The 27,808-nt window shown below is 41.0% G+C and overlaps 1 protein-coding gene across 4 annotated transcripts in view; it reads left to right on the forward strand.

Annotated features, from left to right (window-relative positions):
• The first annotated feature begins 638 nt into the window (after positions 1-638).
• Positions 639-27,808, forward strand: part of GOLIM4 (golgi integral membrane protein 4) — a 79,860-nt gene continuing 52,690 nt past the window's right edge. For all 4 annotated transcript variants that reach the window (XM_006936274.5, XM_003991933.6, XM_006936275.5 and 1 more), the window contains exon 1: positions 639-1,163. In XM_006936274.5, the coding sequence (XP_006936336.1) occupies positions 977-1,163 (187 nt within the window). In that variant the 5' untranslated portion in view covers positions 639-976. The remainder of the gene's footprint in view (positions 1,164-27,808) is intronic.

The raw sequence follows: 27,808 nt of genomic DNA on the forward strand, positions 1-27,808 counted from the left end.
ACACACACGTGCGCACCGTACCTCGCCCAGCCGCAAGCCGGGACACGTCGCCCGCGCACCCCACCTCCCGGGCCCTGGCTCTGCGGCCTCTCCCCATCCACCCGCACTCCACGTGGGCGCACCCCGGCGCCAGGCGGCCGCTCTGCCCACGGAGCCCCTCGCCGGCCCCCGGGGTGGGAGGGAAGGCGCGGCCCCGGGGTCGGACGGACAAAGCGGGCGTCCAATCGAGCCCCGCACTGCCTCCCCGAAGGGAGGGAGCGGAGGCTCGGACGGGCCCAATGAGCGGGGAGCCCGAGTGGGACTTCCTCCCGGAATCCCGTTGGCCAGAATAGCGGGGCCGTGGGTGACACGTAAGTTGGGTGGGAGGCGGCGGCGGCCGAGGTTGGGCAGCCCGGTCAGTGACACCGGCCCGCCGTCCCCCCAAACCCAGAGGGGCCAGCCGGCCCCCGCCCATCCACCGACTCCGGCGGGCTGCGCGCGGAGGCGCCGCCTGGAGCCGCGTCCTTTTGTTGGGAGCGTACCCCCTCCTTTTGGTGGCAACAAAGTCGCGCAGCGGGAGCCGCCGCGAGGGGGCGGGGAGCGGCCGGGGCGGGACTCCGAGCGCCGCCGGGGGCAGCCGAGCCAAAAAGTGGGGAGGAGGAAAAAAGGCAGGCGGCGTCTGGGGACCGGCGCGGGCACGGTCCGCTTGGAAGTATGCGGAGGGCCCCTCGCCGGGCCCGGGCACTCGCGGAGAGCCAGCCTCGCAAAAGTTTGGCGGCCGCTGCCCAGGCGGCGTCGATGGCTGCGCGCCCCACGGCGCGCGGGGGCTGAGCGGGCGCCACTTCCCCTCGGGCCCCGCTTTTGTGTCTCGCGTCTCCTCCTCATGCTGCGTCCGGCCACCTCCTGCGGCGGCCGCTGCTGAGACGCTCGCTCCCGCAGAGGGGAGGAAGGGACGGCGGCGGCGGGGGCGGCCGCGGCGCGGGGTCCAGGCGGGACTATGGGAAACGGGATGTGCTCCCGAAAGCAAAAGCGGATTTTCCAGACGCTGCTGCTGCTGACCGTGGTGTTCGGCTTTCTCTACGGCGCGATGCTCTACTACGAGCTGCAGACGCAGCTGCGGAAAGCCGAGGCGGTGGCGCTCAAGTACCAGCAGCACCAGGAGTCCCTTTCTGCCCAGTTGCAAGGTACGGTTAACGGGACGCGCGCGGCCGGTGGCTAACTTCGCCCCGCGCCTCCCGCCCCGGCTGGAAAAGTGGCTTTGGGGAAACGTTGGCCCTGCGGGTGCCACCGCTGACCATCACGGACCTCAGAGTTGAGCCCTGCAGGGCCGCCCGGGTCCTCAAAGTGTCAAGGGAGATGACATTCCCATCGTCCCGCTTCCTCCGGCGGTTACGTTTGAAATTGGTCGCTCAGAGGCTGGTCCCGTTGGGCGTTGGATGGGCCGGCGCACACTGAGCGCTTTACCCCAGTCCTTGTCAGTGGCCCAGCTGGAGTCCGGGCAGACCGACCAATAGCCCTTCCTCCGTGTCTGCCAGCCCATCCCGGAGAGGCACGGTCCTGGTTTGTGGGTATTTGCTTTGCAGTTGCCCTTGTCAGTAGTCTAAGAGATGGAGTTTGGCGGTGATTTCCCAAACCATGTTGTTTTTTCAAGGGAAATTTAGCCATGACCTAGCAGCCCAACTAAAGGCCCAGTAGAATGGAACCTGGTGGTTTCTATTAATTTAATAGGGTGACTTTAGAGATGTTGGAGGTATTGGAAAAGTCCACACTGCCGCTGTTCACCATCCCCCAGATATGTTTTGGAGGGAAAAAGTTTGTCTTCCTGCGAAACTTTTAGTTTAATACAGAGATAGGTAGGCGTGTGTGTTGGGGGTGGGGGGGTGGGAGGTGGTACTTTACAGTTAGCCTTGAGAAGTCCAAGGAGAGAAATAGAATTTTTCAGTTTATCAGATACAGTAAACACAACTTGAGCAAGACCTGCAGAAAGATTTAAAGTTTCTACCCTTCTATTTTAGAATCTCCTTTAATGTAAATTTCAGAAACATAAATGATGCATGACTGCAAAGTAAGCGCGATGTGGCCTTAGAGCATAGTCATCCTGTATATACTTTTTGAAAGCTTTTGCTTGTACTTGTGTGTAGTTTTCAATACTTATGTGGTCCTCTCCCCAAGCAGAAAATAATAGTAGAAAGCTGTGAGCAGTGAAATGTTGACAGTCTTTGCTGATGATGCAAATATAGCTAATTTCGTATTACTGGGAAAATATAAGCTGGATGGATGTTTCTGTCAGTGTATGTGTATATAAATATGAAACAGATGCCTTTTCGTGGCTTCAGCTATTTTGAGTGTTTTCTAGTAAAAAAAAAATTGAAACGAGAGAAAAGGACATGCAGCTGATTGCTTGGTCTTATTTTCTCTTCCCAACTTAGAAGAAAAGGAATTATTTTTAGCTTACTGAAGCTGCATAGCCACAGGCAGTGAAAATATGTGAGCTGGGTTTGGCTCAAAAGGAAAACCTGTTTTGGTGCAGACTTGGGCTAAGAAAATTTTTCTTTAAACTTGTTGGTATTTACCCATGACTTATTGTTGGTGTATGAATTCTGGATATTTATGTATTTACTTAGAAGACATCAGTGGCTTCCTGTGAAGTTCAGCGCAGTTAGACAAAGGGAGAAATTTATGATCTAATACTACAAGGGCAGGACTGGATTTTCACACATGTGGCTGGAAGGGGCATGTGTGGTGGATTTTATGAGGTTGTTACCTTGGTCTCTTAGCTTAGGAGACCGATGTGAACATACACTGTCAAGTTAACCAGTACCTCCTCAGCACTGCACGGTGCCTGACGCTCATGAGGGGATCAATATATATTTATTCAGTCAACAAAGGAAATTATTCTGAACAGTAGTGAGAAAGTTAATCCCATGCATTTTTGTCTGCCCTCTCGGCCTTCACTTCCCTGTCTCTGCTTTTTGAAACAAAACAAAACAAAACAAAGTAACCAAACATTTCCCCCAAGCCCAAGGAGAGCATTTACCTTCGCAGCCAAAGCTGGAACTGATTGACTGAGGCCCTGATTTCTGAGTGGTGGCCTGTATTTGCAGTATTTAGTTTTGAAAATCAATCTCAATTTCTTTTCTCCTTTTATTGGCTGCCTTTTGGTGAAAGTTGTGGAGGAGAGTGGTGGTAAGTGGTGATACAAGGCCATTGAAATATACAACATTTGTTTTGCAGTAGGAGATGAAAAAATGTAGCTAGTTTGAGTAGCTTTAAAGTCTATTTCTTAATGTACCCTTTTGACATTTCCTCTTGAATTGTGGTGCTGGAACAATTACAATATGATCATCCCTGAAGCATTATTTCCCAGGCAGGCCACATGATTGACTCCTATAGCGTTTATTTTGGATTTCACATCTGCAGGTCATTTAATGAAGGTTTTCTGACGTTAGCATCTTTTGCTTCCCCAATGACAAATGACATTTCACTCAGCAGCGCTCTGTTGTACCACCTGCATAGATTTGTTTTGAGGGCGTTAGGCTCTCCATTCTCAGAACTTGTTTAGTTAAGTGAGATCTCTTGACCTGGAGTGGATTAAGATCAGAGTTAATTATGAGTGGCCTCTTTAAAAAAAAAAAATGACTCTTGAAATGTTTAAGTAGTTTGGCCCTATAATCTGAAGGTACACATTTGTTAAGTGAGAATATTTAGGTCATCTTCAGTTTAAGAATGGGTTGTACTCCAGAGATTATTTTGAAAGTAGGTTATGTCTAACTCTAAGTACATTTTGTAGTAGACCAGTTCCTTAAATAGGAGATGGTGAGGGGCGACCTGGGGAAAGTTCCAAGACTAGGCTACCTCCTCTCCGGTAAAAACAAATGTCCAAGTCTGCCGGCCTATGTATCTATTTGCTTATCTATCTCCCACTTACACCACACATCAATTACCTTGAGCAGTGGGGCAGAGGTTACATATTGGTGGCAGAGGCAGCAGTTAACAACCTTTGACCAGCACAATGTTTACTTAACCTCTTACATTTTTTTTTAAAAAAAAAACTGCTTTCAGGTGGGCCATGCTCCATTCTCCGTGTCCATACACAGTGGTTCTTAGCTCTGACTGCCCATTAGAATCACGTGGGCAGCTCTCAGACCAACTAAACCACAGTCTGTGGGAGTGAAACCCCTATGTCGTTCTCCCCAGGTGATTACAATATGCAGCCAGGGTTGGGAACCACAGCCCTATTATCTTTTTTTTTTTTTTTTAAGTTTATTTATCTTTGAGAGAGAGAAAGCGTGAGTGCCTGTGAGGCTGAATGGGGGAGAGGCAGAGAGGGAGGGAGAGAGAGAATCCCAAGCAGGCTCTACACTTAACAGTGCAGAGCCTAGTGCAGATACACCGTGAGATCATGACTTGAGCCGAAGTTGGACGCTCAACCAACTGAGCCACCCAGGTGCCCCCACATCCCTATAATCTTTAAAACTGAGCTGTATCACACATTACTTATCAAAACTTATAGGGATGAGCCAGCCACATCCCTATAATCTTAAAACTGAGCTGTATCACACATTACTTTACTTTTCTGGCCATAAAGTTTTGTTGTTGTTGCTTTTACCCAGAGCATGTGATTCAGATACTAACCCTGCAACTTTCTGTGTGAACATGGCCCTCATTTTTCTTATGCAGTGGAGATTAGAATGACCTACTTTATCGGGATAATGTGAGGATAAAGTAATGAATCCTGTTAAGCTCCTAGGACATACTTGGCACATAGTAGGTACTGCTCATTAAAGATGATCTGTTATCATCATCATGGTCCCTGTTTGAGGTAGGATATTTCATTTCTCCTCTCCAGGTTTGTCATGGGTAAAAGTGTTCAAATTGGCAAAATCTGTTTTTATAATTAACTACCTCCTTTTATTGTACCTGACTGGACATCAAAGGAAACCGGTAAACGAACACAAATCCAAGTACTTTCCTCTGGAGAAGGGACCTTCACTGACAATTTAAACTTAGGAAATTAAAGTAGGGTTACTGATTAACTCCCTTCTGTGTCATATCAGATAAGAAGAAGGTGTAACTCCTAGTGGTAGGCAATAACCTTGTGCAATAGGATCTGGGATAGAGATAGAACTATTTAACTTTTTTAAAAATAGGGGCAAATAGCCCTCATTCCCGAAACACTGTGTTACATTATTGCAGTGATGGCAGGAAATCATCAAGAAAAGGTTCATATAATGTTTCCTGTTCTCCTGTTCCAGATGAGTATATCACAACTATTTAAAGTAAAAATGTGGTGCTTCCAAGGCTCATATTTTTATTCAAGTTAGTTGTTTCTTGCATTGTGTTCTCTTAACACAGGATGGCTTGCTAGCCTGAGCGTCAACAGATCACATTGGAACTGGTAACTTCTTTGTTTTCAGCCTACCCTGAATCTGCTTAAAAAAGGATAAAAGTCTTCTTCAGCTCAGGCCCAGTCTTTATTTATTATTTCATCTCCAGTGCCTGGTGCCTGGCACTCAGAAGATAGTAGGTCTACACCTTTGTGGTGTTTCCTGTCTGCTTATGAGTGTGCTTATTATGTGGTGGGCAGTGAAGTCTGGTAGATACAGGTTGAGGAGTCACAGCACTTGGGTTTCAAGTCTTGCTATCTTTTTTTTTTTTTAACCAACAATTATTGAATGGTTCCCAGAACTCAATAATTTAGACCCACAAGTGTGGGTTGTGTGTAGTTAGGTATACTCATTTTTAAGTGCTAAGTCGGGTCTCATAAACATCAACGAGATACTGTTTATTAAATGAACATTTTCATTTAAAAAAATAGAGCAGAATGAAATACTCTTTAAGGTCAGTAGTTTTTATGTGTATGTAAAATCCTGCCTTAAAATGCATTCCCTGATGGGGCGCCTAGGTGACTCAGTCGGTTAAACATCCACCTCTTGATTTTGGCTCAGGTCCTGATCTCACAGTTCATGAGTTCGAGCTCAGTGTTGGGCTCTGTGCTGACATTGAGGCGCCTGCTTGGAATTTTCTCTCTCCCTCTCTTTCAGCCCTTCCCCTGCTCACTCTCAAAATAAAAATAAACATTAAAAAAAATGCATTTCCTGAATAAAAGATGAAAGCTTTTAGCTACTTTTTGAAATCTGTTTCAATTAAGCATGCTGTTATATATGTATATGATTTGCATAAGTTTGTATTGTATGAGTCTACACTTTATGTCTGCCTTAGTCATCCCTGCAAATTGGAACACGTCCATATTGGTTGACTATATAAGCAATTTCTCATTATTTGTGAGCCTTTAGTTTAAGTCCCATATAGATTGGAAGTTTTCCTTGACTTCTTTATTCTCTCCTGTCATACCAAGGATGGTTACTTCTAGGGCTGGAACACAAGACAGGTTTCAGAGACCTAAGGAATCAGTGACTTGGAGTTGGGGAATCGAAGTGCAGTGGGTTTGAGAGAAACTAGAAGAAGGCAGAGAGAAGAAAGGGGAGTGCTATCAGTTTATGACTTTTCAAAGCGTTGAGGAATATTCTTGCTCACATGTTTATGTCCTAAAAAGAAAGAAAGAGGGACTAGTGAAGGGCGATTGGTTTTGGCATCAGGTGCTGTTTGAATACAACTCTGGTGTTCACAGGTAGAGACCTTGAACAAGCAAGTGACGCCTCTGGACTTCAGTTTCGTCATGTTTAATTGGGAATAACAATGTCTAACTTGCACACTTGTGTAGATTATAAATAATACATCTGAAATGACTAGCAGGGATCCTGGAGCACATTACTATTGCATTTATTAGGTGGCTGGGACTACTGTTGCTGGATTAGCATTGAGCTGCTTTTTATTTTGCTCACTGTTTACATCTAGCAGGTAATAGCGTTATTAGTTATGGCCTAAATGTGGCTTTTGTCAGAGCTATTTGCCCAACTTGGCTGAAACTTTTACTTGACTTAAGACAGTCTCACTCTGTATTTTCTACTGTACTTTTTTTTTTTTTTTTTTTTTGGCGGGGGGTGGGGAAGAAAAGACCTGAGTATGCTTTACATGGTAACAACTAAGAATTGTTGTTTTTCGTTTTGACAAGTAAGTGTTTTTATTTTATTATTGAGGACAGAATGTTTTTTGCTACTTTTGCCAGTCAGTGCTTTGTGACTTTTGTAGCTTCGGAAGTCAAAGTTATATGTAATACAACTTTACTGGAAGAGAAAAGTGGCAAACTGTATCTTCCTTTTGAGCACTGTTATTTAAAGTGAATTTATTTTGGGGCGCCTGGATAGCTCAGTCAGTTAAGTGTCATCTGACTCTTGGTTTTAGCTCAGGTTGTGATCTCACAATTTGTGAGTTTGAGCCCTGCATCGAGCTCTGTGCTGACAGCGTGGAGCCTGTCTGGGATTCTCCCTCTCTCCCTCTCTGTGCCCCTCTCCCGCTTGCTTGCTCTCTCTCTCTCTCTCTCTCTCTCTCGCTCTCTCAATAAATAAATAAATAAATAAACTTTAAAAAAAAACCTTTAAAAATAAAGTGAATTTATTTTGATAGAATTTTGAAAATTTATTTGAAGAAATTAAAATTTTTAAAACTACATAACATTTGTGGAATGTCTACCTGTTCAGGTGCTGTGCTAAGCACGTTACATGCATTTTCTTATTTAACACTGACATGAGCACTTTAATGTAAGTGAGCAATCTGAGGCTCAAGGGGTTAGTTAACTTGCTAGTGTCAAGGTCAAATCTAATGAAACTGAGCTTTGAACCCTAACGCAACTTCCCAGCCGTGTTCTTTCCACAGTACTCCATTGCCCTCAAAATTATTTTAGTGTTTCTCATGACAATATTAATGGTTTTGAGAAAGTAGGTTAGGTGGGTTGTCACATGAAGAGTCAAGATAAAATTTAGAATCAGAAATACCAGTGTGATTATTTGATGTAGCATTTCCAGAGTGTAGGACATTTGCTGCTGTTACAGAAAGGAATTTTGGTTGATTTGGAGTTGATTTTAGGTAGTATCCAGATGCTGCATTAAATAATGTTGAATCATATAATAAAGACCTCAGATTCTTTTGAATTTGCTTTCAGTGTTTTCTTGACAAGTCAAGTAGAAACTCTCAGTTTCATGCTAGAATCTCTCTCATAGATATAGTTACCCATTTGTTTTTCTCAAAGAGAGCAGACTAGGACAACCAACAGTTTGATAGCTAGAATCTAATAATTGTTTTTTCATATTATTATGTTTAAATTTTACAGTCACTGTCCATTAATGCCATGTAAATCATATTTTTCATTTACAAGGTAGTAGTGTTGTTTTTTTTTTTTAGTAAGTTTGTTTTAGGGGAAAATGTGAAATTTGTCAACCCAAAGTGCCTATACAGGTTTTGCATACATAAAGTAAGAAGTCATGTTTGAGTACCTGAGTGTCTGTAGTTCAGGACTGCATTAACCGATTGACTCAGATACAGACATTGAATTTTACAGTTAAGAAAACAGTCTTGAAGCAGGTGAATCATTTATCATGTATCTCAAGCTAAGCCCACGTGTCCTGTGTTCTGACTTCCAGTACAACATAGCATTCCCCTACCGTGCTCTCCTGTCACTGGAGACCAGCACATTCTTCTCAGTTCCAGCAGAAATGGGCGTTGCTATTTTTAAACAATGCTATGTATTTCTGAATGGCATATTTGTGTTCTTTGTTTTTCTTGGCCAGTGGGTGCCTATCCAGAGGACATGCCAGTTATATTGGCTTTTGCTAATAAACCTCACTAATAGCCTGGAGGGATGTGGGCATGAAATAAATTGCTCTTTAAAATAGCATGACATTTTTTAAAATAATGCCTTAACTGTTTTTCATATATAAAATGTCACAATATGATAGACTGTGAATAGAAAAGTAAAAAACGGGCTGTCATTCTGAAGGATAAGGCATTATGGAACATTTGAATGACACTGTTTCTGTTGAGAGTGAGTTTAAGAAAAATATATAATCATTTTAGGAGAGCTGAACATTTCATTTCCCATTGCACATGCCATTTAAATCCCTTCTTTAAGTGGAACTTTGTTATAAACAACAACAAAAATGTGTAAATCAAGATATTTAAGAGAGCTTTGACATTGTATGGTCTCAACACCAGCTATGATGCTATGAAATAAATATTCTAAACAGATTAAAATTGGATAGCTGTTGCTTCTGTATTTGGTTAGCATTTATTTAGTTTTACATCAGTGAGATAAATCTATAACCTATTAATCTCTCAATCTATTAACACACATGAATTCTTAAAAGGCTTTTATATCCTTTTTAAAGGTTTGATGCTATAAAACATGTTAATTTGCACTGATGTCAGGCATCATTTTCATTAAAAGATGAAAAATAAATGGTCTTCACTGTATAGGTGAGCATCAGCTCTAAATCCAGAAGTCATCTACGTTTGACCTGGGTGTGAGTGGGGCTCCTCAGGTATAGTTCCTCAAATATAGTTCCTCGTCATCTGTAGATCTGTGAAACTATGGAGTCAGGATATCTGACCTCAACACAACCAACATACAGCAATGATGCAGGCATAAGATACCTGCATGTTCTTGGTCAAAAAAGAATAAGATTTGTGGTAGGTAAGAGTCACTGGTCCATAGCAGTTCTGAAATCCTGCTAAGCAGAAGTTTCTTGACGAAGTTTCCAGAGTTGGGGATAATTCTCCATGGCTCTTCATTCTACTCCTTGGGCTATTGGCTCCCCTCTCTGAGTCGTCTTTCCCTTCTTATGAAAGGTGGCACGTGTTTTGCAGCTGAAGTTTTTGTTTTTGTTTTTAATGTTTATTTTTGAGAGAGACCACAAGTGGGGGAGTGGCTGAGAGAAAGGGGAACAGAGGATCCGAAGTGGGCTCTGAGCTGACAGCAGTGAGCCCGATGTGGGTGTTGAATTCACTAACAAGTGAGATCATGACCTGAGCCGAAATTGGACAGTCAACCAGCTGAGCCACCCAGAAGCCTTGCAGTTGTTTTCTCAGCCTGCTTCCTGCCGGTAGGATTTGGGGGATTTATGGCGGTTTTTCATTTAGCACGGTCTGTTCCTTTCATTCTAAAATGGCAGAGTTTCTGCTGATAAAATCCTCTTAAAGCTTTTGTCAGTCCCCTTTGAAACTTGTTAGGGTTTACTCAGTTAGACAAAGATCATACCCCCGTATTTCTTAGAGATAAATCTTTCTCTACTTTGGGCTTCTGCTGAGACAAGGGATGGGCAGTGCCCTTTAACTTTCCAAAGGCCTGCTGAAAGGATCGCTGAGTCACGGTCTTAAGCTTTTAAGAGACCCTGTGGTACAACTGAAAAGCTCATTAGGAGGCTACATTTCCAAGGTCTTAACAGGAATTTCTGAAGCCACACTCTCTGTCTCATCTTTATTTTATTTTTATTTTTTAAATGTTTATTTTTGAGAGAGAGTGTGAGTAGGGGAGGGGCAGAGAGAGAGGATCTGTCAGAGGCAGAGGATCCGAAGTAGGCTCTGCACTATCAGCACAAAGCTTGATGTGGGGTTTGAACTCACGAACCTTGAGATCATGACCTGAGCTGAAGTCAGATGCTTAACCAACTGAGCCACTCAGGTGCCTCTCTGTCTCATCTTTAGACCATTTTTTTTTTCCTGGCAGTTCCTTGGAATTAATCTTTGTGTGGGAGCTGTTTCTTAGTGTTAGTATTGTTTGCTGTCCAGAGATGCTGAGAATTTTCAAAACCATCAAGTGGTTTGAAAACCATCAATTTTCAAAGCCTTCTTTTGGTTTAGTGGTCCTTCCCTCAATTTATCATCTCCCAGTTTAAGAAGAAACCAGGTAGCATCTCCAGCACTTTGCTGGGAAATCTCCACAGCTAAATTACCCAGTTCGTGCGGCACATTTTTTATTTCTCATACAACTGCAAGTGACCACATACAGATCATGTAACTATATATAAGTGTGGGTATTGTTACACCTTCCACCACTACATAATTTACAATTTCCAAGAAAATTTTCTCATTTTTATTTACACCCTTCCTAGCAATCTCTTCAAAGTCCATAATTCTGTGAATAGTATTTTTAAAGCACTTTACATGTTGACTCATGCTCTTAAGTCCCATCACACAGTTCTGAAGCTGTTCCCACCTTTCAGATTTTTGTTATTGCAGCACCCTACCTCCAAAATCTGTATCGGTTATCCTGTTGCATAGCAAATTATCCGCAAACTGAATTGGCTTAGAACAAAAAATGTTATCTCACAGTTACTATAGGAAAGGAATCTGGGCTTAGCTGGATGATTTTTTTTTAAGATATCTCATGATGTTGCAGTAAAGCTGCTGACCAGGGTTGTAGTCATCTCAGAAATTAACTGGGGTTGAAGGATCTGCTTCAGAATTCACTAATGTGATCATTGGCAGGCCTCAGAAGATCCACTTTTAATCTTGCTCATCTGGGCCTTTCCATAGGACTTTCTGCAGTTCCACTGTGGAACTTAAAAAAAAAAAAAAATGAAAGCTGGCTTCCCCCAGGACAAGAGATCCAAGGGAGAACTAAAGAGTGTGCAAGAACCTAAGATGAAAGTGAAAATATTTTAATAACCTCAACCTTGAAAGTGATAACCCATCACTTCTGCCATGTTCTGTTCATTAAACTTGAATCACTAAGTTCAGTCCATGTGCAAGGGAAGGGCTTATGAAGGCATGAATAACAGAAAGTGGGGGTCATTAGGGTCCCCTTAAGCAGCTGCCTACCAGGTGAGAATGTCATTGTTGTCATTGTTGGCAGTATCATTACCAATTCATCATAAACGAAAACTCACTGAGCACTTGCTATGTAGCAGGCACTGCTCTGAATTACTTTCTTGGATTATCCAACATAATACTTTTGTAAAAATGCATTACTACGTATTTAAATGTGATTTATTATTTAATTTGAAGTATATTAGCAGGAAGTGGCATTTGAAATCATGGCACTGTGGAGAGAAACTCTCGTGTTTAAACCATTTGACCTGTAATGATTGAAATTAAAAGAGTTGCAGGTGACTCTCTGAAATGTAAACCCAGCTAGTAAGCTGCTGAGGGAAATCGCAGAGTGGAAGGCTCATGTCCTTGAGGAGTTTCAAAATCCATTGACAATATGTGTAACGTTTCACTCCTACAATTGACTGTATTTCTTTGGCAGGTATGTAGGAAGGCAGTGCAGTGTGTTTGTTCATATATTTTTACTTCTGATTGTTCCTTCTGCTTTTATAGACTGCAGTCTTTGACGAAAACCTTGTTATTTGGTAATCAGAAGATAAATTTTTGAGGAGTGAGTTTTATGGTCTTAGAAAGATAAATACGTTTGATTTAAAGAAAGAACATTAACTGCATGATTAGTGATTTCAACTCGTTCGTTGGTCTCTACTTTGGAAGTCAAGTGTAAAGATTGAAATACAAGATTATTCTTCCGTAATATTAAAAAAATAACAATAGACTGTAGCATTTTATGAAAAAGTCATTAAATAATGTTTCCTGAGAGGCGCCTGGGTGGCGCAGTCGGTTGAGCGTCCGACTTCAGCCAGGTCACAATCTCGTGGTCCGTGGGTTCGAGCCCCGCGTTGGGCTCTGGGCTGATGGCTCAGAGCCTGGAGCCTGTTTCCGATTCTGTGTCTCCCTCTCTCTCTCTGCCCCTCCCTGTTCATGCTCTGTCTCTCTCTGTCCCAAAAATAAATAAACATTGAAAAAAAAATTTTTTTAATAAAAAAAAATAATGTTTCCTGAACAATCATTCCAAAATTCATAGTATGACCTCACCCTTCTTAACATATTTTAGCTATTAGACATACAAGATAAATATTTCTAGTTTCCATTTGCCTTCCGTTATATTCTCTAAGAGATTGGATTAGGAAGTGAGTAGAGAATGTCTTGTCAAAATATGAAGCCATGTTCCATTCAAGAATCAAGGACAGTTCTTTCTTGCCAGTGAAAAGTTGCTGTTGACTTTCTGTGGAATCCATGACTCTTCCTGCCCCATTGCTATCAATGTGGGCACTAGATTGCTGCCATGATACCCACTGTCAATTCTGGGTTGCCATGGACTTCTTTTCCTTTGTGATATTCACATGCATACTGTTAAGTCCTCATGATATGTGGTCTTTGTTCTATGTTCCAAAAACCAAAGTGTGAAAAATTCACTACGTATTCTACGATGTAGTACTAACATGTGCAGTGTGGTTCTTAGGGTTGCATATTGTTTTGTTTTGTTTTTCTCATATATCTTTTTCTCTGTTGGTTGATTAATATCCATTTAGATTAAGCTAGAGGGTGCACTCTGCTGTGAGACTGTCCAAGGAAGCAGTAGTTACTAACCTAGTTAGCTAGAATGATGCTTTTGTGTGTGCATGTCAGACTCCTTATTTAAACCCCAAGAAGTCTTCATCGAAGGATCCCATAGTAGCAATACTTGGAGTACAGGCTGAGCCTTTAAAGAAAGACTGTTTTGTTTTATTGTAGGCCTCCAGCTGTTTTCACAACTGCCTCCTACCCAGCAACAACTCATTCCTAAGGCCATATTTTGTGTCTCATCTGTGACCCTCTCTTTAAGGGTAGCATTTGCAATATGGGATCCATGGGGGTCCAGGAACTTTCTGAAAATATATGTCCATTCTGTATATGTGCCTTTTTCTAAGACAGAAGCCATAGCTTTTATCAGATCCTCAAAGCATCAGTGACCTAAAAAAGGTTAAGAACCACTGCTTTAGGGCAAATTCCTTCTTCTGAGGTCCTTTCAAGTCCATCTTGGAATTTGAGCTCCCTTGGTCCTACCCGATGAATCCTCTAGAAAATGGCTGAATTTGTAATGGGGTGGTCAGTGCTCACTGCTATTTCCCTAAAGCCCTAACCTACTCCACCCCTCTCAAATTTGAGATTCCTTATTAGGGATTTAAATGGTATTTAATAAATTGCATTCCTAGAATTCACTAGTAATTACTTAGTAAATAATAAAAAATGCCTTGCAATTACATGAGAAATTTATACCTTCCAAATTACTTTATATTCATGATACCATTTGGTCCTGGAGGAACCCAATGATATAGAGAAAAGCAATATTCCATGTTATTACCATTTTAAATGTGAGGAAACAGAAGTCACACAGCATGGCGATGACACGCTTGGGGTTAATGCTCAAATTGTTTGAATCCTAATTCAGGGCTTTTAGTTATCCTCGGTTTCCAAGGTTCCCTCACCCTGGAATTGAAATGAGATTCTAACAATATTCACAAAACAGTTTCTGACTTTACCTCCTTAGAGGGAACTCTGTCCTTTTTAGATGCTGCCAAAAAGTTCAGAATATTCCCAGATGATGACTCACCTGGACATGAGAACTAGTCTCCTTGGAGTCGACCTACCACCGTAACGGAAACAATGAAAGTTTGTCCAACTGATGCATGGCAAGCCAGTACAAACTGACACTGGGCTTTTGCAGTGAAGGAAGATAGGCTCTTTACTGGTGTGGCATCACTCAGGAGAATGGGGAGCTAATGCCCAGACAGAAGTTTGGAACTCACAGATTGCTTGGAAGTGAGGGTTTCTAAGGACAAAACTGGGGACAGAGATCTGAGGAGGTAGACACTGTTGATTGGAGGCCCGTGAGGTCATGTTAGCAGATGTTACTAAATAACTTATGACGCCACTTCATCTGGTCCCCTAGAGGTCTGTTCCATCTCCAGAGACTTGGAATCTGAGAAGTATTTTTGTTCTGTATGCAAGAGCTTTCATTAGTGCTGATTAACTACTTGTCCTACAGGTTCCTCTGAATGATAAGCAACCATTCCTATCCCTTGAGCCTAGGCTTTTGTGTTCCTAGATCATCTGGTGCTGCCTGGGGGTGACATAACCTCTAGTGTTCATTGTTAATCTGAACTGACAGGATAAATTCCAGCTTCACCACTCCCCACCTCTCCCCATCTTCTTGTCCACAGAAGGTACTGATAGCTGCTCAAGCCGCTGCTTCCTGCTTCACCCCTGCAGCTTTCTCCGTTGTCTTTGGCACATTACCTTTTTTGTTTTTGGACCTTACATACCCTGGAGGATCCAAGCAGGCTTCGTAGAGACTGGGTCCCACCCAGGGCAATAAGAGTGATAGTTATTGTGATATACTTGTCTTCGTTACCCTTTCTATCTCTGGCACATTGTCATTGATCCAAAATTAGGGTCTTAGGCTGACCCTTACCTTAGGATAATTCTTTTTTAGACTGTTCTGCATCCTGGGGTGTAGACTGAGCTTAAGCTCACACTGGGATTCTGCTTTCACCGGAGGCTGTCACCTCCTGATAGCATCTGTAGCTTCACCTTGACCTCACGGTGGGGGGAGGAGGGGGGTGCGGGGGCAGGGGTTTGAATCTCACCACTCAAATGACTCTCCAGCTGTGCTTTTTAGTTTCCAGATGTAGAAGTCAAATCACTCCTAAATAAATCATAGATCGGTAGAGCAAGAAAGAATGTTTATAGAACCCAGGTTGCAAAGAGTAGCATGTGGCCGTGTTTTGGTTTGGCCCACACAGTGCTCTGAAAAATTTCACAGTAGTTGTCTACCATGGAAAAAGAAAGATGTTGTTTTGCAAATATCCAGGTTTCTGACTTTGTTTAAGAAGTCCAAAGATCCCTTCACACAGGTCTGCATTCCTGCACAGTGAATGGCCCACATTTTGATTGGGGCATGTGGGCTTCAGTTGGCAAAAATTCCACTGGGAATTCTGTATCTCAAATAATAACTTGTTTAGTTTATCAGCAAAGAAAGTGAGCCTCCGAGACATGGAATGACCTGACAATGGCTCTGTCCAATATGGTAGCCACCAGTTGGTCGTGTGTGGCAGAAGCATTAAAATGCAGCTGCTGTGACTGAGGAACTGAATTTTAAACTTTAATTTAAATTTTAGAAGTTAAGACTAAAGCACGGTGAAATATTTTTCTGTAGAACGTGACTTCATTGTTTTGGTGGCACTACATTTCAATGAAGTGCTGTGTACATTAGGTATTATTGGTGTATTTCAGTGCATATATACTTCTTTTTAAAATGTGGCTACTAGAGGGGCGCCTGGGTGGCACAGTCGGTTAAGCGTCCAACTTCAGCCAGGTCACGATCTTGCGGTCCGTGAGTTCGAGCCCCGTGTCAGGCTCTGGGCTGATGGCTCAGAGCCTGGAGCCTGTTTCCGATTCTGTGTCTCCCTCTCTCTCTCTGCCCCTCCCCCGTTCGTGCTCTGTCTCTCTCTGTCCCAAAAATAAATAAACGTTGAAAAAAAAAATTAAATAAAAAAAAAAATAAAATGTGGCTACTAGAAATTCAAAAATTACAGATGTGATTCACAGTGTGTTTCTGTTGGACAGTGCTGATCTGACAGAGCTCACACAGCTTACTGGTGGGCAGGTCTGGAATTTGTCAGCAGATATCAATGGTCCTAACCATATTTTTTCTCCATTACTAAAGTAGTGTCCAATTTTTCTTCTAATTCTCAAAACTTTTTCTATAATAACATACAGTCTCACAAACTCCTATGGGAATTTTCCTAATTTGTACATGGTACATGATACAGAAGTGATTTTATGTAAAAGAAACTTAGCTCTGTATATTATCAACAATTTTATAATAAAGGTAACTTTAAAGATAACAAAATTAGGGGCGCCTGGGTGGCGCAGTCGGTTAAGCGTCCGACTTCAGCCAGGTCACGATCTTGCGGTCCGGAAGTTCGAGCCCTGCGTCGGGCTCTGGGCTGATGGCTCAGAGCCTGGAGCCTGTTTCCGATTCTGTGTCTCCCTCTCTCTCTGCTCCTCCCCCGTTCATGCTCTGTCTCTCTCTGTCCCAAAAATAAATAAACGTTGAAAAAAAAAATTAAAAAAAATAAAAAGATAACAAAATTAATATTCATGATATATAAAGACTTAAATTTTTTTTTTCTCAGTGACACTGACCACTTAATATTCTCTGAATTATTTGTGTAAGAAAATAATTTTTAATACATTGAAAACAACATTGTATTTCATTTAGGCACAGATGTATATTAAAATGTAGTCTAAAATCAGTTATGTATTGTAACTCTAAAGTTAGAATTACTTTTAGACTTACTGTATTGAGTTCTTATATTTGACATAGAAAGAAAGACTTTGTAGATAAAATATTAGCAAATAGCTCAGTGGAATCTAACGCCTCTTTATTTGACATTTTAGTTGTTGAACTGTGAATTGTAGCTTACATACATACATAAAAGTTCACAAATTGTAGGTCTCCAGCTTCATGAACTTTCACAAACATGTTTGTGTAGCCAGCAACTGAATCAAAACACATAACAATACCAGCAGCCCAAAGTTACCTGGAGCCCCTTCAAGTCACTGACTGCCCCTGATCCCCTATGGATAAAAACTGGATTAACTTGCTCTTTATTATTGTATATATAAGGGAAATCAAACAACATATACTCATATATACTCGTGTCCGGCTTCTTTTGTTTAATATTGTTTTGAGATTCCTCCACGCTGTTACATGTAGTTACAGATTATTCATTTCTGTTAGTATGCCATTCAAATTTATTCTTCTGTTGATGGACATTTGGGTAATATCAATTGCTGCTGCTATGAATGTTCTGGTTCTTTTACCGTTTTTAGGGCTAGCAGCTCCTTGATGTGCTCAATGACTGTTGTGAGTAAGATAATCCCAATTAAGGACTATTTTGAATGCATTTGCAGCATCATTATTATTGCCCCTCTACTAATGCTAATTTAATATTCCTATGCATTCTGTCTACAAGCACTGGTTTATTATCAGTAAAAATTAAAATTTTTTTTTTCTCAACGTTTATTTTTATTTTTGGGACAGAGAGAGACAGAGCACGAACGGGGAAGGGGCAGAGAGAGAGGGAGACACAGAATCGGAAACAGGCTCCAGGCTCTGAGCCATCAGCCCAGAGCCTGACGCGCGGGGCTCGAACACCCGGACCGCGAGATCGTGACCTGGCTGAAGTCGGATGCTTAACCGACTGCGCCACCCAGGCGCCCCTAAATTTTAAAATAGAACCCAAAGTAAAAACAACTATACCTTAAAGTTCAGGACACAAGCATTGGTATCATTGTTCAGCCAAGTATAAGCTGCCCATGGGACTGCCTGGATAGGAACTGGCTTGTTTGTTCCCATGTTAACCACCATTCATGCTCATTTGATCCATTCTTTTTCCATTTTTTAAGTAATTTATTTTAAAGCAGAAACTACAACAGGCTCAATTACTGCCTTTCACTAAATTAATTTCCTGAAACATATTGGCAATCCCGCTAGTTTGGAAACACCGCCTTGCTCTGGAAAGGTATAAAGTACAACAGCACTTTGGGGAAGTGTTACGGAGTTAACTCAGATAAGTGGTGGGTAGTTGAACTAGTCTTAAGATTCCTTCTGAGCTAAAATTTTGTGATTTTTAAATTCTGAGATGCTAGCTTAAGTGAACAGTAATGAAAATAAGAATCATCTGTAGCAATTCCTACTTATCAACTTAATACAGTTTTCACAGTACAGCTTTGCTTTAATATATATAAGCGGCAGAAAAAAGACAATGACATTCGTGAAATTGATCCATGAAAATCTCATCAGTATTACTTTTATGACTTGTGATAACTGAACTTGTGTTAGGTTGTACTTTATCTTCATTGAGATTATGACAGAAAAAATTAACTAATAAAATATCTGTAAACATGGGGTACCTGGGTGGCTTGGGTGGTTAAGGTCGGACTCTTGACTTCGGCTCAGGTCATGAACTCTCAAATGGTGAGTTCAAGCCTTGCATTGGACTCTGCGCTGACAGCTTGGGATTCTGTCTCCTTCTCTCTCTCTGTCCCTCCCCCGCTTGCTCTCTGTCTCTCTCAGATAAAAAGAAAATCCATAAACAAAATCTACCCCACTTTTTAAAACAACAGATTTTTGAATCAGGAACATGAAAAAATATCCTCCTAACCCAAGACATTAACAGGTGATTCCCATCTACTTTCAGACCGACCCTGAAAATACTAGTACTCAAAAGTAATAAAATTGCATGTGTTAAAACGTTTTTCGGCGCAGAGCCCAACATGGCGCTCGAACTCACAAACTGCAAGTTCATGACCTGAGCTGAAGTTGGATGCCTAACCAACTGCGCCACCCAGGCGCCCTTAAAACCTCTTTCAAGATTGTTGCTAATTCATACTGGCTTCTCCTCTAAACACTGGTTAGTTCACATCTGCGAGTTTTGGATGGGAAGCTATTCAGAAACTTCTCAACAAAGCAAAACAAAACAGAGAAAAAGATTCTAGAGTATATCAGACATTCAGGTGCTTTATGTTTGGTTCACTTGGAGGACTGGTAAATTATAGAAGCATCTGAGGTTACAAAATTATAACTTGGATTTCTTAAAATATAGTTTATTCAGTATATTATAGTTTATTGTAGAAATTACGCTTCAGTTACAGAGCAAATGTCTGTTTATGACAACCTTTTTTCTTAAAAAAAAAAAAACCTGTATTAAAATGATCTGATTTTTTTTTTTTTTCCCAAAATGGAAGATAGCCATAGCAAATGACGAGTAGTTTAGGGTAAGTAAATCAAGAAGGTGTGGTTTGATGCAGCTAATGTTACATGAGTAGCCATCTAAAGATACAGAGAGTCAATATACTACTTTTTGTTTTGTATCAATTTCAAAATCTCAGTGGCTTACAACAAACATAGTCATGTTCAAGTTCTGCAGTTTGGCTGTGGTTCTGTCATTGCAGACTGGGCTTGGCTGGGCCTGACTTGCCTGAGCCTAGATCTGGGCAACAGGTTTTTGGTGAGTTTCAAGGAGACTCTGAATGCCTCCTTTCCACAACCTGCTGCTAAAAGGATTGCATCTACCTGGAGGTTTCCCTCTCAGTGGATTTACAAGAGCACAAGAAGGTAGGTGTTAACATATAGTGCTTCTTAGAGCCTGGGCTTGGAGCTGCCAAGCTGTCATTTTTGTCCACTTCTCATTGGCCAAACAAGTCACATGACCAGTCCCAACTTTAGTAGGTTAGAGTGCAGAAGAATACTCTGCCCTCAGCAGTCAGCAGTACATGCATAGCAAAGTGTGGATATACTGGGGGAGTAAGGGGTGAGGGATTTAGAATAATGACTCCATCTACCCCATCCGTCAATTTCAAAATTGGTACAATGTGAGATAAAGGAAGAAAGCTGCTTTTGTTTGAAGAATCATTTTGCAGTGATTTGATGTAGACGTTTTAAAAGATTAACATGAAATCACATAATTTTAGTGATATTTTTGTATTTCCTGGAAAAGTGTTTAAGTTTATAACAAATGAGCACTTAGCATAAATCCTAAACAAAATGCAGTAGGTAAATATGTTCTCTTATGCAACAAACTTTTCCTGAAGCACCTACTGTCCACAGGCTTTCTTGAGGGATATAAATTTGATTATACAGGTGCCGCCTGCCATCAAGAGACAGAATGTAAATCAACTATCCAGTAAAGTTAAAGCCTTTTCTATTGGATTTTTATGATTCTGCTATTTCACTGACATAGAGTAAGTAGAACTTCTCTATGAAAGCATTTCAACATTTAATACAAGGATGTTAGCAGCAAAAAGCAGATATGATAAAACAGAGAATTACTTTTAGATACTAATTTATGTGGGTTAAAAAAAGCAATTTAGAACATGGACTCATTAATAGGATTGGGCATTTTAATTTTTTTGTATACATCTCATGAACATATGTAATACTTATTAGAAGCTTTTATTGCATATTCACTGAGATTCTTTGGTGAAAAAATTAAGTGAAAAAGTTATGCAATTAGTATTTATTTAAAGAGAGAGAGAGAGAGAGAGAGTATGAGCGAGGGGAGGGACAGAGAGAAAGAGAGGATTCTAAGCAGGCTCCACACTGTCAGTGCAGAGCCTGACATGGGGCTGGAACCCATGACCCATGAGATCATGACCTGAGCTGAAATTAAGAGGTAGACACTTAACCAGCTGAGCCACCCAGGTACCCCCAATTTGTTTAGATTTTTACTTTCTACAGCTTGATTCTTCATGTCTCAGCTTAAGAATATCAGAATTCTGTACTAAAAAAAGAGGAAGCTGAAGGCTGGTCCCTAGGTACACAAATATGGCTTTGATTTTGAAATGGATATTTCCTATGAGTCGTCCTGACATGCTTCTTGTGCACATAATGGAAGAAGCGGTAAGAAGAGGCAGGGTTTTTGTTTTTTTTTTTTCCTGACAAGTTCATTTATGTACTTTTTGTGAACAGTGCCTGCTCAGAAAATTTCAGAGTAGGAACATGTAGATTCTTGTTAAGCCCTAGGTAGTGAACTGCTAAAGCTCTATGAAACCAGAGAATACTCTGCAGGTTATTAGTGTAAGTATTCTCTAACTTAAAAAAATGCTTCTCGTTGTTAACTTTGTACCTTTGCAAATACGTTGATGTGGAAGGAAAATCTGGCTTTATTTTCCGTCTTCCTCATCTCTGTTTTGTTACTTAGGTTTTTTTTTTCTTTTTCTTTTTAAACTCACTAGTTGATTGCTTAAACAACTTTTTTTTTTTTTAACAGTCTGGTTGGCACCTATCAGAATAGACACTGAAAAGAACATTTCTATTGACTGCTTAGTTATTTTTACAAAGGGAAAAGTCTTTCTTTCCATTCCTCATTGAATTTTAACCAAAAGAGGTTATGGTTTTTAACTACCACATCTAAAATCATTTCTTGAATTTTGAGTTCTGTTTCAGTAGGTCGTATCTACTTTCCCCTCTTTCTAGGGCTGTTATGGTTTTATCTGGGTCACTCAAAAATCAGATCCTGTTGGCATGGTGTAATCTACATGGATGTTTTTCATATAGTTGTGTTGACTCTAAATATGTATCCTGAATTTTACCAGTCTAGAATATTTCTGACATCCTAGTCTGACCATCATCTCTTGACTTGACTTATTGCAGTAGGCTTCTACCTGGTTTTCTTACCTCCCACATAGGAGTCCATTTAGTTTATAAAGGTTATTATTTGTAAAATATAAATTAGGTAATATTATTTTCTATTTCTCTTTGAAGAAGAATCCACCTTGTCTCTTAACCACTTTATTGCACTTCACCAACAAGATTTCAGCCACACAGGCCTTTTAGCTATTTCAAGTGACCCTGCAAGCTCACACTCTTCTTAAGAGTCTTTCTACTTGCCATTTTCTCTGTCTGGAATATTCTTCCCTGAGATCTGTTCTTCACCAGTTCCTCTTCAGACTTCAACTCCTAGAGAGGTAGCTGTGTTAGTTATCTGTTGCTACATGACTAATTACCCACACGCTTAGCAGCTTCAAGCAACAAACATGTCATCATTAACTATGTGACACAGTTCCCTGAGGTCATGAATCTGGGAGCAGCTTAGCTGGATGGCTCTGGCTCAGGGTCTCTTTGGCGCCTGTAAGCAAGCTGTGGACTGGGCTGCAGTCACCTAAGACTCTGCCAGGGGAGGATCTACTTCCCAGCTCATTTGCATGGTGGTTCTTCACTGTGGAACACCCCTCCCTCCATCAGTTGCCTGAGTGACCTCATGACCTGGCAGCTGGCGTCTCTCAGAGTGAGGGATCTGGGAGAGGAAGCACCCAGCATGGAAGTCGACAGCCTCTCATAACCTAATCTTGGAAGTGAGATAACGTAGCTCGTGCTGGATGCTGTTAGTCACACAGACCAACTGACTCCAGTGGCAGAGGGAAGTGCACAAGGGTTTGAGTACCAGGAGGTGGGGATCACAGGGAACCGTCTGGGAGGCTGGCAACCTCTGCAGCCCTGCCACCCATTGACATTTCACTGGTTGCTTTCGCGAAGTCCATACCTTTCTTTTTTTTTTTAACCTCTAAACAATTGAACATAGAAACTTCTAAACATAGAAGTTCAACTATATCTCTTCCTTGATAGGAAGTAATATCCCATATAGTCAGAAAAATAGTAATGGTTCTTCTACCCAAGTACTCTGTCTCATTATCCTCCTATATTTTCTTCCTTGTACAGATGACCGTCTGAAATGTCGTATCTCCATGTTGTCTGTCTTCCTCTAGAAGATTATTGGATCTTGAGTTCAGAAAACTGGTTTCACATCCACTGTTGTAATCCTTGAGCTTAGAACAATGTCTACAATGTACTAGTTATTTGATAAATGAAAAATAGGTTTGCCTTTTCAAGCCCTAGAACTTTTATTCTAACTATTGTGTATGGGAATGTTTCTACATGCATCCCTGTATTCTAACGTTGAGTATATTGAGCATAAATTTCATTAGTTTAATATTTGCTGAGTTTACCTTATGTAGAAGGCACTGTACTAAATACTGTGAGGTTACAAACACAAATACGACCTGGTCCATGCCCCCACAAGAGTTTCTCTGGTAAGGAAGGGCAGAGTGTGGTGTGGGTCATTTGAGAACAAGTAAACTAGAGGAGAGGGGAAAACTCCAGAGCCAGGGGAACAATGGAAATTGGAGAAAACTACACAGTGGAATGTCCACCAGATGTCTCAGGGTCACTGCAGCTATTTTGTGCTGTAATACTGTGTTCTTTTTAGCATGCTCAGAATGTACGAAGGGAAGAGGGGTGCCTGGGTGGCTCAGTCGGTTGAGTGTCTCTTGATTTTGGCTCAGGTCTTGAGCCCGGGGTCCTGGGATCGAGCCCCGAGTCAGGCTCTACACTGAGCATGGCCCTGCTTAAGATTCTCTCTCTCCCTCTCCCTCCCTCTCTCCCTCTGTCTCCCTCCTTCTGCCCCTCTCCCCCACTCATGCTCCATCTGTCTCTTAAAAAAAAATCACCTTGCTGAAATGACTAAAAATATATGGAATTGTGTTTCATTACGTGTGACCATATGTAGATGTGGAACAGTTTGCCGGTACATTAAATAGCTGTAGGTCAGTGTATCTTTGGAATTCGTTTTCTGAGTAGTGATTATGTTTTATAGTGTCTTTCTCTGCTGTTAGCTCATTCCTGTAGTCCTTCTCTGTCCCACTTTTTATTAAAGTTGTTTCATGTAATTGCTGTGGACTTGAAAAGCCAGCAACCAAACTTGATAGAATTATGTGTAGTAAGAATAAATAAGCCTCCTACAGTTTTCTTTTCCGGTAATTGAGTTTTCAGGGAGGTTTTACTTATGGTCCAGCCGTTTGTGGCTCATTTTTACATCTTTCTGGTACTCAGCTATTTGAGTACAACTTCTCTTGATAGACAGGATGTTATTTTACCTGTTTGTGTTTATTCAATAGGTTTTCTATTGGACTTTGTGTCTAATGCAGTGTATCAGAGTTGTCAGACTGACTCATATGTTTGCCAAATTTTAGCTTTATATCCTTAAATAAGTGTTGGATCTGAGTCTCATAAACGGAAAAGAAAAGAAAAAAAGAAGTCAGGTGTTCCTCACAACGTGAGCGTGAAGAGTAAATGGCTATGACAGGGGCCGAGGATGTTACCTGGCAGTCTGTTTCCTGCTCTCCTCCTTTGCCAGTTATTCCCCACCAGGTAGAATAGGCTTCACAGCCACCGTGCATGTCACTCTGACAGGGATGTCCTGGCTTATCTCTGGCAGTGTGGGACTGGCCCAGAAAGACCAGTCCTGCGGGCAGCTTTATTTCCTAAGATGGGCAGCATAACTCGGGGAGTGATCCAAGGTCACGTTTCCCTCCAGAGTGGTTCCAGTGACTTGGCCCCATAGAAAATCCAGTTCGAGGCTGGCCATACGAGTAAACGTGCTTTTTAAGTCTCCATCAGAGGTTTGATACCCACACACAGGTTTAACTGCTGTGTGGTATTCTCACTCCCTACCTGGGATTTCACAACAGCGGAATTCAGAGGCATGTCAGCGTTTGAGAAGTCTAAGACAGTGGTGGGTTTTATGGGAGGATGAATCACTCACTGTGATACTTAAAGTTAACAAAACTTTCAGAGCAAGGAATTTTTTAATTAAAGAAAGTTCTACAACATCCGTGTAATTACTCACATTTTTCTACTCCCTCACATGTTTTCTCAGCTTACCCACCCTTGTGACTCATTCAGTGGCAAAATCAGTGAAATCAGCATTCTCTTCTAGTCATCAAGCAAAAGTGGGTCATCTCCCTGGCCTGCTGGATTGTCTGGTATGCCCTAGAGAATCTCATTTCAGTAGGGCTTCTTCTTGCCTCCACGTTGCCTTGCTTTCCCCCTTGGACTGGCTTCCACTGACCACCCGGAACTTCTCACCACATCCAGCCCCCTCACTCCAGGTTGTTCTTGCCTGAATGCTGCATTTTCTTGTATTCATTTACCTCTGTGCCCCGAGAAAACTACTAAGATTCAGCCTTTTTCTTGTTTTAAATTCAGCTGCAATTCATTGTGTGCCTATTATGTGCCACCCACTGAGTTAGACCCCGATACTCACATTATGGATCAGAAGAATGAGGTTCAGAAAGGTTACATGTCCAGAATGACAAAGGTAGTAAATGGTAGAAGGAATTTGAATGCAAATCTGCCAACTCCAAATTCAGTTTTCCTTCTAATTTGGCACTCCCCTTTCCTCAAGGCCAAGATGTGGGGAAACACTGATGATGTGAGCTGGAAGGCTTCATTAGGTCATGCTTGAGTTCGTGCCACTGACCGTCACCTCTTTTCCAGCTTGGGTGGCTGCTGTAAGCAGGTATGTGGCAGATGTGCAGGGGCTGCGTGTGTGGAATGGAGAGAAGGATCACTTCACCATTGATTTAAAAGAAGAAAAATTGGTCTTAAAAGTAGATTTAGCAATTCAGAATAGAAAACCTCCATTCATTAAGAAGAGTAAACTGGGGTGCCTGGGTGGCTCAGTGGGTTAAGTGTCTGACTTCTGCTCAGGTTATGATCTCACCGTTCCTGAGTTCAAGCCCTGCATTGGGCTCTGTGCTGACAGTTCGGAGCCTGGAGCCTACTTCAAATTCTGTGTCTCCCTCTCTCTCTGCCCCTCCCCTGCTCACGCTCGGTCTCAGTCTTTCAAGAATAAATAAACATTAAAAAAAAAAAGAGTAAACTTACTAAATGTGAAGAAGTTGGAGGAACTTCTTTGACTTCACTTTATTCAGAATGTGGATTTAATCTTTAATTGGAAGAGTGTTACCTGTTACATTGAGTAAGCGTTTCAAGCCTTATGTATCTGTTTAGACTGGTCACAGAAATTTTTTCTTTTTCCTTTTTGGCTTCTTGAAAAAACATTAATGAAAATGAAGGTGGTTTCTGTGAGTTGAAGAATAGGTAGTTATTGAGTAATTGCATTATTGGAGGGCAGTATTAAACATATTTCATTCTGGGTTTTGTAATGTCATTTTAGAGTTTACCTTAGAATCTATATTTGATGGTATAGATTATGTTGGAGACTTTAATGAAGCCGCATTGTGAACACCCAACTCAGGAAGATAAGGAAAGTATGCATTTTCCCCAAATTTGGAATGGATGTAGACCTGGGTTCAAATTTGGACTCTGTAATTAAATACTTGGATGACCTTCGGCAAGTTACCTAACCACTTAGCCTGTTTCATTGGGTATTCAGATAAGGACTACACTTGTTTTCTTTCTGGAGTTCGGAGTCTGATGAAAGCATCTATCTTGTGCCTGGTAAACGGTAGACATATTGCAAAGTCGACCATTTTAATTATTTGATTACAATTACAGTTTCTAGAAAAACAAAGTATTTCCCTCACTTGTGGTGGTTAGTAACTTCATCTTTCTGTGCAAAGTCTTTAGAGCTCAAAATTAGCTACATTATATCAAAGGTTTTATGTAACACTAACTTAGAAAGTGAAAATAGAGATGGCCTAAAGCTCTAATGACACCCTTTTAAGATTCCCATTAAGGAAAGTAAGTTTAACATATTATAAGACATGATGTTTTTAACAGGCATTTCTATTTTTCTCAGGAAGTATATTTTGGAATGATCTTTGAAAGGCTGCCGTTTCAATCGCTAATTCATTTTACTCAGAGACTTTGAACATCAAAGCGGCAAAACTCAATTAAATGAAGCAGTCAGGAAATAGAATATTCTGGTGAATTTAGTTGTCCGTGTTAAACAGAAAACTTACTACTTTCTCCGCCCATATGGCTTCTGATCTCTGTATTTAAATCATTCTATTGAATTTGAGTTTATATTGAAAGTTCTGTGCCAAGTTTTTGTTGCTGTTGTATTTTGCTTTATCTGGAAAAAGGAAGGGAAATCAATTAAAATCCTTTTGGTTTCAAGTTACATAACTGAAAAGCATTCCAAACTATACCGATTGCTTTACTTCATTGGTAAATACCAATTTTCTTCAAGTGCTGGAAATGTCGATTAGATAGGATGAAAAGTCAACTTAAATGGGCATAGCAGTGAGCTGACTTATCAATGGTTTTGATCTTTCCCTTCTAGGACTTGAATGAAAAAAATTCTATTCTCAGTTATGTTTAAATGAGCATCAGCATAATCAGCTGATAGGATAGAGGCTTGAAAGAGTAGTTTACATTTGTGTAGAAATTTGGAAAGTGTAGAAAATTTTTAAGAAGCAAAGGGAAAAGTCTTTCATAACATCAACAATGAGAGCAATCTTGTAAAACTTTAGTGTTTAGTCTTTATTTCCAGAATCAAAGGCAAATGGATGTGCAATTCTTTTTTTTTAACCTGTTTATGTTTTTTTTTTAACCTGCTTAAGTGGTTTTTCCTTTTTTTGTATTTTTATTTCCATTTTAAGTTTTATAGAAATTATAAGAAAATTGACTGAAAAGAGTAGAAATAATAAAGCTTTTCTTTATGCTTAAAAAAACTGTCCTTAGTTACCATTTTTATATTTTAATGGGTATACAGAAAAAGATTATTATTAAAAGGTTTTGCTCTACAAG

Source organism: Felis catus, chromosome C2 (assembly GCF_018350175.1).
Source record: "Felis catus isolate Fca126 chromosome C2, F.catus_Fca126_mat1.0, whole genome shotgun sequence".
Lineage (NCBI taxonomy): Eukaryota > Metazoa > Chordata > Mammalia > Carnivora > Felidae > Felis > Felis catus.